Here is a 12,900-nt window from a genome sequence, read left to right as displayed (position 1 = left end):
GCAGAGGATCCTGCTCTGCCAGCAGGATGTGCTGCTGGTTGAAGGATCAGAGCAGGGGATTCAGTCAGATTCAAGTGTTCAGTTACAACAACTGTCTGGGACAATTAGAAACAGTATTTTCACATCAGTTCCAACAGTAGCAGCTTTCATTAGAGTGGGGAGAGAGGAGAAGGGGGGAATGGCAAACTCCACATCAGTTCCCTCTTAATCTAAAAAATGCCTGATGACTGGAATGCCACACTGCACAACTCACACCCTAAAAAGGACCTTTTTCTTTTTTAAATTTTTGTTCTGAAGACTTCTTATAGGAAGCTACAGTGCTGTGTCTACAATCCCTCATCTGGTGAAGCACGTGCAGGTGTCCTACCTGTTTCACGAGCGCTGCCCCAGTCCCAGCGCTCGCTGCCCGCGGAGGGCTCTGTGCCACGGGGTTGTACCTGCCCACCAGCCAGCCCATCTCTCCACACCCTCCAGCGCATGCACGGCAGATCAGCCCTGGCAGAAGAAGGGAACCTACCCGCAGGGTGCCCTGGTATCACGAGGCTGTTGGTGGGTAACGCTGGTGGAGGTGGCAGCGTGGGTGGGGTGGCGAACATGGCCGGATGGTGCTGGTGCTGGGTCTGCGATCTGAGAGAGAAGTGCGAGGTAGCAAGATTGGAGATGGAGAGGGGCAGAGCCGGGCCGGAGGAATGGTGAGGAGGAATCTGGGGCGACAGGGGAAGGTGTTTCGGGAGGCTGATGCTTGTTGCACTGCTAGCACTGCTGCTCCGGCTGCAGAGAGAAAAAGATGGGAGGGAGAGGGGGGAGAGAGACAGAGAATGTTACCATACAAGACTGAAACAGTGTAAGAACACACTGGCAGGAACACCACAACTATGAACACCCATCTCCCTAAGCTATGCTTTTGCTTGTCTTAATGGCAATGGAGGCAGTTAATGAATCTTAATGAACTTCTCCAATGAAGCAGGACAGGCCTGGGGCCCTCAGGAGTGATGTTTCCTCTGGTGCTTCAGCCCTCGTGGCTACCTTTGAGATGCTGGTGATGGCCACAGAGGTAGCTGGATTTTGCACCTTTCTTTAGCCTCTGATGACCTTGCAGTGGCCATGGATGTCCTTAAGATCACGTGATGCAATGATTCAGATCCCTTTTTCTGTTGCTCTGGGTGTGCAGAGCTGCACAGTGCCACTGACTCTGGGACCACGTTGTATCTGGTGTGCAGCTGCAGTCACACAAACATGTAAAGGCACACCATGCTAAGAGTTTTTCTCATAATAATGTGCATTTTACATCTTCTATTATTATTACTACACTGCAAATGATCTAAGTTTTGTGGGCTGAAACACACTATCACTGTAGTTAATAGTTGTGTAATTCCCACAATACTGATTATTTGTTCCAATCTAAACCTCTGAGAGATCTTGAATAGTTTGAAATATTATTCACCATTTATACTGTGGTGGCATTTACACGGTAAAACCACAACAGACCTTAAGTATGCAGGATACTATGAAATACACATTAATGGCAGCTCTCTGTATTCATATTCTGACCTTTGTGCAGCCAAATATTATGCTTTAAATCATTTTTCTCATCTTGTTTAAACAAGCTTAGCTCTTGTTTGGGAAGCAAGGCATGTTTTCTGTACCAGCAAAAAGACTATACAGGTTCCAGTTGACTGACTAAACTCTTTTCTCTAGAAATGTTTTATCCATACCATTTTTGCCCATCCCACTTACTGGATGGAGGCAATTTAAACAGCAGAGCTAAGCCTCCTGTTAGATCTGGACATGTTAGATGGAAGCAGATTTCTCAGCCCATGTTCGATGGGACACAGCATTCTCCAATCCAGGTATCCCTCTTTTGATGTTGGTGAACCAAAAAAACTGATAACTAAGAACACATGTACTTCAATGGAAGTACTTCTGAATATGAAACAAGAGTGTTTTGCTCAAACTGAAACCACCTAAATTTCTAAGGCGAGAATTGGCCAGCTCTCCCAAGACAGTGCAAAATTCCTGTAGAAACTGGACTGAAAAGAACACATGCCTTTCTCCCAGAATAGGAGCATTTATCACATGTTTCAAATGCACTGATCCATGACTGCTGGAAAATCCAGCCTGTGGAGTGAGCCCACAAAGCCCAACATCCAAACATGGACCATCTCACCCAGACGAGCGCTCGTCTCACCTATTCCTACCCCACGTGAAACAAGCTCGAGCCCAGCAGCAGCACGAGGACGACACGAGTGTCCCTTCCCCTACCTGATATTGTTGAGTCCGTTGTGGGCCACCTGGTGATGCACTTGGTAGTTGAGAGGCGGAGGGATGTGGCTCGGAGGCTGGCTCCGAAGGTCAGGGATTAGCTGAGGCTGCGACTGCGGCCGAGGTTGAGGTTGTGACTGTGGCCGAGGCTGCGGCTGAGGCGTGAGCCTTGGTGGTGCTGGTGCTGAAATCACTGGCTCCTTCTTCAACAGCGGGCTTGCTCTGGCACTTGACGTGGGCGCTGAGGAAGTAGAAGTCACAACGGCAGCTACTGGCTGGGGGCTGGGGATGGGCAGGGCAAAGGGCACGTCGGTGCTCAGTTCCCGGCTCCGCTCTAGCCCAGACACCTTTGGGACATTGGCTGCTTTCGCTTCTGGCTTGTCATTCAAGGTGGGACCTGATGGAGCAACGAGAAAGAGAACAAAGCGCACGATGAAAGGTTTGCATTTCGTTCCCTGCTCGGTGGAACACACGCCTGGGAAAAAACAAGTCATGTTGGAGCTCGTGGGAGCGTCGTGGGAGCACTGCTGCCACAAGATGGATGTGTGTTTGTGTCTGTCCTTCCGCTGTCCTTGACTGGCCAGTCTACAGTACTTTCAGCATGTGTGTGAGAGACTTAGCTGTCATTAAATGAATGCATACTACAGAGAACATCCAGCTCCGTGACTCCTTCCGAGTCCCAAGGTTGGGTACAGCAGGAGTGTGAACATGTCTCAGGTTACTGCTACAGTATTTCCTGCTCCATGAAGTTTTAAGGCTGATAATGAACTCATGAACACAAGCCTGACCATTATGACATTTCACTTTCTCAACACTCTTTTAGGGTAACCCACATTGCATTTAGGCTCAGCTCCAGCTATGACACACTGACCCAAGCACTAATCATTAGTGATAACCCCACCTGCCTTCTGGGGAGGAGACTACCTGGGATGTCTGCGTGGGAAGTTCAGTGAGCACCCAAGTGTAGTCCTGCTCACCCTAAGCAGTGCACGCTGTAAGCATGGCATGCCAAAACACCAGGAATACTGTGACCTTGTAAAATGCACAGTGGGAATTCCATACGGAATTACTCCTTCTCTGATGCCAAATACTGCTGTTTTTCATAATTAAGTTAAACAAAGCAGCCCAAAGGGTTAAAAGGCTGGAAAGGGAAAAGGGAGGAAAGGAGAGATATTTCAGATCAAGCAGTATCCAAAAGGTCAAAGACAACTGAAAAGACCAACATGAAAGCAATTCAACTCCCACTGTAACTCCCTTTTTGACCTAATCTGTGTATCCAAGAAAAGCTCTTCAAGGGTTACAAGAACTGATGCTGTGGATGTGTTTCACATGCACACGTCCCACCCTGCACACACAGCTCTTCTGACTGTTAGGATACGTGGTTTTGTGACCCACCAAAATGTGTTGGGGGCTGTTTGCATTCTGCTGGCTTGCAGACATGCGAGAGATGCTACCCACTCTCATTAACATGCTCCCAACACCCTCACAAACAAATTCCACCTTTGAAACTTTCCCATCTCATCAAAGGACTGAGCCAGTTCCTGATGTAGGAGGTGGAAATAACACACAACACACACCACGAGCTAATTCTGGCCGTGCAGATGCTCTGACCAGGCGTTTGTGAACCAGCCCAGGCAAGGCCAGCGCCCTCAGTGCTGCTCTGAGGACATGAGCACCCTCGTGCCCGTGGCAGATGAGAGGAGGACAGCGATGAATCAGAGCCTGCAGCACACTAGCTCGTGTTCTGTACCCAAAGTGCCCACGTGGGGATGGCATCTCCTTCCCTGAGATAAAAGACAGCTTCCCACACTGCTTCTGGCTCTGCTTGCACTCTCACCATAGCACCATTTCCTTCAGCCCTCAATCAATCAAGTCATCACTACATATGTATAAATTCAGAACATGAGAAGACGAATGGAAACATATGAACCATATTTATCAGTCGAAAATGTCTGAGGTCTTGTGGCCTCAAACCCACAAATAACAGGAAAAGAAGCCTTTCCAAACACCAGTGTTTTGGCTGGCAAGAACTACTATCAACCCTGTACTTTACAGCACCTTATACATCTTTACAGGTTTGACACAATGTCTGGAGGTCCTACATTATTCTCTACAATAAATATAAGGCTAACTCTCATTTCAGTGAATTTGTTTTTCAAATATGAGTTCATGCATCACAGGTACCCTGGTTGTGAGATGTAACTAGACTTGGTTCCAGTGCTACTTAGAATTTATTTCTAGAATCAAATTCTCATCGCTCTTGTGCACCATTATTTTTTATAATGTCACCTATGTTTGTAAATGTTCCTCAGATTTTATTACTAACAATTGAAAAATTGTCATTGCCTAGTCAAGCCAGGGCTCCCCACACTGCTTTTTGGAGAAAGTGTATTCCCAGTTGTAGATCCCACTGTTTTTCAGGAGCTACCCATTAAAAGCAACTGGGTTTCATTCCAGAGCAGAGGTTTCCTCAGAGCCCATTAGCTCTTTCTACCCAACAGGCCTCCTCCTACAGAGTTAAACTTCATATTGGGTAATTATGGGCAATGTAGACTAATGGTGTATATTCAAAACACACTGGCACCACAAAAGTTAGTTGAGTAAAAAGTCAATTAGATCCAAAACAAATCAATGAAGTCCCACATTAAAAGCAGCTGTTTGACCAGTTTTATGTACAACTATCGATTCCCTGTGGTTTCAGTATTAGTTCTCATTTGCAATTTTCTCAAAGCAAAAGCTCAGGCTCCCTTGCTGACTGAATTGACCAGCCAGCCTGGTTGTGTTTGTTAGTTCTAGGGGTACATGACTAATTTCTGCTGCCAACTCCCGTCTCTCAGGCTGCAGGACTGCAATGTTTTTGTGTTTCATTCAAGACAACAATGAAAATATCCACATGCTTGTTTTCCCCCTTTCCCAGAAAAGCCACAGGCTCGAGTGTGAGTATCTTCTCTCCTTCTGCTGCACAAAAGCAGGAGCACTGAGAAGGGAAAGACATGGTGGGAATTCATGGGCAAGGGTGGAGAAACATTTGAGCCAGTGGAATCCCCAAGCCTTCTCAGCCACCACCCAGGAATGGGCAAAGCCCTGTGTTTTGGTGACTTGCCATTTCTCTTTCTGATGGCTGTGATGCACACATGGAAGTCTCTGAGCTACCTTGCCTGGAATCCCTCAGAAAGTTAATGATTTTAGCAAGAGATGTTGCCCGTTCTGATCAGGGTCTCAAACTCTGCAGTTTCTCCACAGGATGCCTGAATATCCCTCCTAAGGGAACTACACTCTTGTGTGCCCAAGCTGTGACCAGGCTGAGTGCTGCTCACATATGGAGATGTCCCAAGGAAAGCAACCAAATATTCGCTTTTGTGCAAGGTGGATCAGATTGCATTGAGATCCTTTCAGAAATTTCTGTTCTTGGGCTCCTCATCGAGCCCTTCTGAGCAGATGGACCCATGGAGCTGAGCACAACTGCCCCAACAAAAACATAGGCCCACCCGACCATGCCACAGCGTTCTAGAGGCAAAAATGTGTTTATTTTTACCAAGTCCTAGAGTAATTTTCATGCTTAATGATAACAGGCTGAGCCAATTTGACAGTCAGCTCCAATAATTCAACCTTAATTAAACCTGAACGCATGTCAGTTCAGCTTGTCCCTTCACAGGAAATCTGACATTTGTAATGATTCATGTTTCAGCCATGCTATAGGAAGGTTGGATCACATCTGCCATTCTCCACCATGCAGAGCACTACCCCTTTTCAGCATGCCAACTTTTGTTTATTTTCTAACCAAACACTTTGGACTTCTTCCATTGAGAGGTTTTCTTAAATGCACAGACAGTGAAACATGTCTTGATCTCGGGGATGAATGATGACTGAGTGCGAGAGACAGGGGAGGGAGGGCTGAAACTGCTCTAACAAGAAAAATAACAACAACCTGGGATTAGTAATTCTTGCCTCCTTGATCAACTAATTTGTTCATTTGGAGCGTTGCAAAATGTTAACCTTCCTACGTCTTGGGCTACATCCAATTCCAGCTTAGGCTGGCAAAGATGAAAACTTCACAGTTTTTAAAAGCACAGAGAGCTTTCGCTAGTGCTGGTGTAAATCTGCAGAAATCAGAGGTGAAGTTTAAGGGAAACCCTAAAGTCAACCACAGTTTAAACTGCTGTATAAAGAGGGTTTCAGAAGGAGTCACCTGAACCTGAAAGACCATCAGCCAATATCCCATGTGAAACTTGCCTGAATTCAGAATCTGTGACTGGAATAACCATGCACTGCCCATCCCCAGGGCTGCACAGGGTGACTTGCCTGCCAGTGTGTAACTACATGGCATCACAGGCTAAACACAATACAGAAAGTCCCAGACACAAATTAAACCTTTCTGTTACAGGAATTTGCTTTCAAGCTGATTAAGAGTAGCTCAAGTGCAAGGGATTAAACATGTAAAGGCTGCTTTGAGAACTCCAATAAGCAGTTGCTGTGTTATACAAACAGTACTTAGGGCAACAGCAGTTCCAGCCCTGCCTCTTGCTCTTTGCAAGCTGCTGGTTGCTGCTGAAAGGAGACTGTCAACACACGTACAATGTGATTGGAAATAATCTAATCTTGCTTGCACGCCTTTCCTTTGTCTCTCGAAAAAAAGAAAAGTGGAGTCATTCAGACGGCTTTCTGCAGTCTCCCTGCAGCCTCCCTCGTTGCATTCAAACAGCAAGGGTGACGGGGTGATGTGAGAAAGAAATTCCTCTCCTACATCCATCAATGACATCTTTACCAATGGCAATTTCCCAAGAAACACAACAAGCACCATCTGCAGCCCATCTATCCACCCCGTACACATCCCTAAAAACAGACACAGGCCAGGCTGGCTATGATGAACCCTGCTCCATATTATAATTCCAGCAAGAAACGCTGCAAAAGCATCACCACAGGAATTATATGTGGCAAGAAGCTGAGTATTTCAGAGCGTGTTGATGAGTCCCAGAGAAGAGTTTGGAAGCATCAGCAAGGGGAACTAGTAAAGAAAAGCATGACTTTACAGCAGTAAGTCAAAACAAAGAAGTAACTAAAGGAGTGTATTCAGTGAACATCAGTAAACATTTAGTGTTTTATTTTATTTTATATTGAATTTTAAGACTGCTGCATAATGTATTGTGGATATGCAACACAACATAAGCACAAGATTGCATTGGCAGCGATAACACTGACACTGCTAGAGTGCTTACAAGTGAAAATCAATATTTAAGTGCTAATTCTTTATCCCCTAGCTGGCTTTTGCTTTTATATAGATGGCTTTTTCATTGCATTTTAGGAGGGTAGCACTACTTAAGACATTAAATGATTAGGCTGGTTTGCAAAGGCAAGGCAAGCAGAGCTACAATACAGAAGCACCCAACACATGGGCCACAGAGTTCCTCCAGCTATTTTAACACAAATCAGCTCAAGATAAGAAATAAAGACCTGGGACTTGCACATCTAACTACTGTCTGGAATGGTCCATGGTGTGTAAAGTGAATGATTTTTAGCACTGAGAAGCAAAGGCCAAGTTGCCATCGTGACAGCAGAACTACACCCGTTAGGCTGCAGCAAAACAACGTTCTCCTGTGACATGGGCTCCTCTGAACACCACGGGCTGCTGGTGGGCTCTCCATGAATAATTACAGTGTTTTCTCACAGAGGAAAGTAAGCTGAGTCCGAGCACAAACCCTCACACCTGGCTCTGAGCCTGCACTGCCGAGCTGGCCTTTGTTCCTGGCACTGCTCCCCCAGCCCATCCCTGAGACCCAGCGCTGCCTTGGCTTCCAGCGGGAAGCTCCTTCCCAGCCCGGTCTGGATTCGGCCCCTATCACTCAGTTCATTTGTACAGAGCTGTCTGTCAAGTCACATCGCTTTGCTGCAATCTGAAACACCCTCCCAACAGCTGCCACTATCAATTACTCTCCCAGACAGCCCTGACTATCAGGAAGAGAACTGGAGCGAGCACTTGCCAGTTTTAATAAACTGTGTTGCCCAAGTCATTTAACCTGCTAGATTGCTGTATGCTGGGGCTGTAACAAGCCTTCAGCTTTTCAACCCAGAAGAAAGCAGCAATGGCAAAAAGCTGTCAGCTTGGTCCTCAGAATTAACTTCCAAGGGTGTCTTCCCCCAGCCTCCCTTCCAAAGCGCCCGAGTTTAAAAGTGAAATATCTTCAAGTCATTTTCATAATGTCAGGACACGGAAAGCAGCTCACATTTTTAACAGAACCAGCAACTCCTGGGAGTGAAGGGCTGACATGCTCCACGACTTTCATGTTAGGAGCACTCCTGAGCAGAGAGAGCTCCTCTCACACCCACATGGACATGACCTGTGGGCACTCCCCAGTGCTGGCTCTGCACGTATCCCTCACCACCATCCCAGCCAGGGGCTCCAGGATGCCCTGACCACCTCCAGTTACAGTTTCTCTCCCCATCAAAAACTCAAACGTGGCAAATTCACATTTACTTCGGTTCTTTCAGGACCAGTAGGAAAGATTTCCTACAGAAACATTTATTTAAAATCAAAACACTTCCATCCAGATCAGTGTTTTCAGTTTGTGGCTCACATATATACCAAGATGTGAACGTTAATCAAAAAGAAAAGGTCTACCATCATTAGGATTAAATTGGCACACAGGAATCTGCACATCCACCAGAAAGCTTACTGGACTCTGCAAATCAAAAAGAAGATTCAGACTCACTATGCTAAATGTTTTCCTTGGCCAGCTTCAGAGATAAGAGCCTTTGTTGTGAAAGCTTGCAGCACAGAAAGGTTTCACCCCCTCCCCCAGAAACAGAGAGCAACAGCATCAGGACCTACGGACTTGACGCCGATTTGCTGCTTTATGGTTCTTTAATGGGATGTTTTATTCCTGGAGATTTGGGAGCTTTCCATGCTCTATCGAGGCATGTTAGCTGTAAGCACACATGATGACACACCAGGGCTGCAGGAGCCGAATGAAAATGGGTGCCAAACACCAGGATTGGGGCCACAGCACAAAGAAGGAGGATCACCATTCAAATCCCCCCGAAGTAAGTCACACTGCATTTCCCCAGCAATGCTGCTTCTGGCAGGGACTCAATGCAAAGCTGAAACTGGATTTGCAGCTAAAGCACCTACTGTAGATGCTGGCACTGTAATGAGATTGAAAGTTTCATACAGGCTTTTTAATCCAGGGCTATAATGGTGGATCAAATGGGTTGAATCTCCTCAGAGCTGCTCCTAAGCAGATGCTGAGTGCCTGCAAACCAGTGACGTAGAAGCCACTCTACTTCCCTGGCCAGAAGACATTGCTAAAGCTTCTTGTAGTTACTAAAGGTGTGTTTGTCTTGTTTGGTTCTGGTTTTTTTACCTGTGATGGCACATTGTGCCCCTCATCCAAGTGACAGACACGCAACACGGTAAATAAGCTGTTCAGAAAGACACCCCTCCAAAGATGAAAGCAAGCAAGCACACATCCTCAGCTCCAGATGGAAGCTTTTAAACAGACAGAACTGCTACGTACCAAGGAATCTTATGATTTTAATTAGGCAAACAAGGGCAAATAATAAACCATCAACTACCACATTACAGGAGAAAATGTACTACTTTTGCTGTTTGGAATCCTTATTGATTCCCATCTAGCCTGCGAGTGAGTTATTAATCACTCCAATTAAATCATGAACACAGGTCTTTACGCTGAAATTGAACCCCCAACAATAGATCAATAACTCAAACCTCCAAGAGCAATTACTGCTCAGCATAATAGAGCAGCCTGTTACAGAGAGCTCCATGCAGACCACAATTCCCTCTGTCATATCCTTCACAGGCAGTGCAAACACACTGGGAAAAGAAAGATTTTATAACTATTATTTTCAAAATAAACAGACATCTGCTTAGAGTTACCTAATCTCTCTCACATCACAGAGGCAGATCTGCCAAGGTCACATTGGAGACATGATTACATTTTTTCACAATTTGTTATTCTAGCAAAGCCCTGATAAGATTGAACTATTGAAGTTCACACTCTGGTTTAATTTCAAGAGGTTAAATGCCAAATCCTTTTCTTATTGCTACAAGGAAGGGATCTGCCAGGCTGCATAATACCCTGTGTGGGCTAAGACAACAATTTTGTTTCATCTGCACAGTCTTATGAAGGTTTTGACTTTATTTTTTTTTTTAAATGACATCAGAGAACTCCAAACTCCCAAAGAATGATTTAAAGTAAAATCAGAAAGTGAGATTATTCCGGAGGAGCGTGAATGACCTTTCAGATCGTCCAGCCTGGAGAAGTTAAGTCAACGTCTGGCTGAGAAAGCACACTTGCTAACCAAAACCAGAAAAAGGCAGGAAAGAACATTCTGAAACACCAGATCATCTCTGCTGGGAACAGGAGATGATTGTCCTAACCAGCCAAGCGTATGCAGGGTCACAAAAATTCCCATCTCTGCCTTGGAAGACAACTGATGCTTGTCCTGATGTAAGGAAAAGAGGAACCATCCTCACTCAGGCTCTCCAGTGCCATTTAACTCCCTGTCCTTTCCAGGTGAGAGCCGTTTTTCTGCACACATCCTTGCTTTGACAGGCTGGCCCCTTCCAGCAGGCCCCTGAGCCCAATCCATCACCCTTCCTCAGGGGAGCTATTGGCAGCCAATTAAGTGGTGATGGACCCACACCACGGAGCTAATCAAGATGAGTTCATACCCTACCCTTCAGCCTAAGGGCACTGGCTCCTGTCCACCATGGGTGTCACATTACTGCTGCTTCCCTTGTCACTCACCGTTGGATATGCTGGAACAGCCTTGGACAAGGCTCAGCACACACGGAAAAATGACACCAGATCAGGCAATGCAAGAACAGGAGCAGGTAAGGGGGCAGACAGGTAAAGGCCAACAGACTGCAGCAAATGTCAGCAACAGTGAAGAGTGTTTCAACCAAAGGCTGCTGCAGGTTCTGCTAGAGGCAGGTCCTCATTCATGGAAACACAGTGGCATCAAGCTGGCTGTGCAGCCCTGGAAGCCAGCAAAACATCCACAGGACCAGCAGGAGGGATGTGCAGGGAACACGCAGAGCACAGAGGACTGAAGATGCCACGGAAGAAAACTCACCTAGAGATCTTTGCTGAAGAGCCACAAAACCTGCCCATTCCCCACATGCTTTGTGCCTTCCAGACCCACTGTTACAGCACATTGTTTAGGAGGCTCTGTGCTACATTCTGCCATTTAAATTTTTAGGGATAAACAAGGACAGCAGCGATAATTTCTGCTGGATTTCAGTCTGCAGTGGTCCTTGCTAGTTGTCAGACTGCAGAGGACCCACTGCATGCAACGTGTGCAGTCAGTTTGTGAAGTGCCAAAGCTGCTTTTCTGGCCCAGGGAAGCCAAACCTCAAAGACACAAAAGGGTGGAAAACAGATCTGTTTAGAAATGGCCTCAGTAACTTCACTAAGGTCCACACCTGATGTTATGGCTGGAGTTCTGAGAATGGAAAGTTCTGCTGCAAGGTCACACAGTGTCTGCTGAACAGGCACTGAGGGGAGGGACTGACCATGCACAAACAAGCAAAATCCCATGTCGTTTATTCGTTATGTCCAGCCCTCACAGTTCAGTAACTGCTGTCACATTAGTGCTAATACACTTATAATTTGTGAAAACAACACTTGAGATCGAGTGCTTGTCAAGTGGGGCCACTGCCTTCCAGCCAGCAGCTCCTCATACCCTGCAGTCTCCTACTGCCCTCCCTCTGCATTCCCAGGCTCCAGGAGGCACCTTCCAGGGAGATCCCTCCCCTGGATTTAGCAGCAGCACATCACTACTCTAAATCAACATGTTTAGCTGTTACCAAATTGCCTCCATTTTGCTGGCAGTTGTGCAGTAGCACCTCTTTCCATTAACTTGGTTGAGAATCTAGGGTCAAGATGAAGAGAAACTGGAAGAATTTCCCTGCAAGTTCAGGAGCAATAAGCTCTCTCATCTCACACCTCTTGGCATGGTCAAAATCCAGCTCCAGACCTGCTTGAATGGCATCTTAAGAAAAAACTGAGATATTGAAATTAACAGACTGAATACATTAACAACATTTCCAGTTGCATCATGGATAATTAAAATATTTAAGGGACAAGCTGCAAGTTGTTAATCAAGGAACGTTTACTTGAATGGTGTGTGCCCTTTGGATTTGGTCCCTATGGCAACCAAATATTCACTCCAAAAGGATGAGCTGGAAGAAGGATGTCAGGAGCTGCCTCAACATTTTAATTCACACAGTGAGCAATGAATAAATACAGCTACTGACAGCACAGCACAGGCAAAAAAGGTTCATAAACAGCATCAGGAAGCCACAGATGGCCTTTTGCTTTTTTTTAAGACTAAAAAAGTTCACTCTTCCTTTAAACACACCCACTGTAAAGATCAAGAAAATTGGACTGATAGCTACTGATAACAAAAGAGCTACAAGAGAGGAGCTTTTCTTCAGTTCTCAATCCTTGATTTTTTGCAGTTTTGTTTCCACTGCCCACACTGGAAGACGTTGCGTCTTCAGAAAAATCTTTTCCGTCCCACCTGGTTCCACAGGAACCACATTTTGAGAACACAACAGCATGTGAAGGATGCCTTTGCAGGATGCTTGGAAAGAAAAATGTGAGGGATGATTGGTTT

The 12,900-nt window shown here is 45.9% G+C and overlaps 1 protein-coding gene across 19 annotated transcripts in view; it reads right to left on the bottom strand.

The window, feature by feature from the left end:
• Positions 1–12,900, bottom strand: part of FBRSL1 (fibrosin like 1) — a 508,094-nt gene that overhangs the window by 24,022 nt on the left and 471,172 nt on the right. For all 19 annotated transcript variants that reach the window (XM_064675506.1, XM_064675512.1, XM_064675523.1 and 16 more), the window contains 2 exons: positions 2,263–2,659; positions 518–771 (listed from right to left, as the gene is read on the bottom strand). In XM_064675506.1, coding sequence (XP_064531576.1) covers positions 518–771; positions 2,263–2,659 — 651 coding nt within the window. The remainder of the gene's footprint in view (positions 1–517; positions 772–2,262; positions 2,660–12,900) is intronic.

This window comes from Pseudopipra pipra, chromosome 18 (assembly GCF_036250125.1).
Source record: "Pseudopipra pipra isolate bDixPip1 chromosome 18, bDixPip1.hap1, whole genome shotgun sequence".
Classification (NCBI taxonomy): domain Eukaryota; kingdom Metazoa; phylum Chordata; class Aves; order Passeriformes; family Pipridae; genus Pseudopipra; species Pseudopipra pipra.
This window is presented reverse-complemented; position numbering and strand designations above follow the sequence as displayed.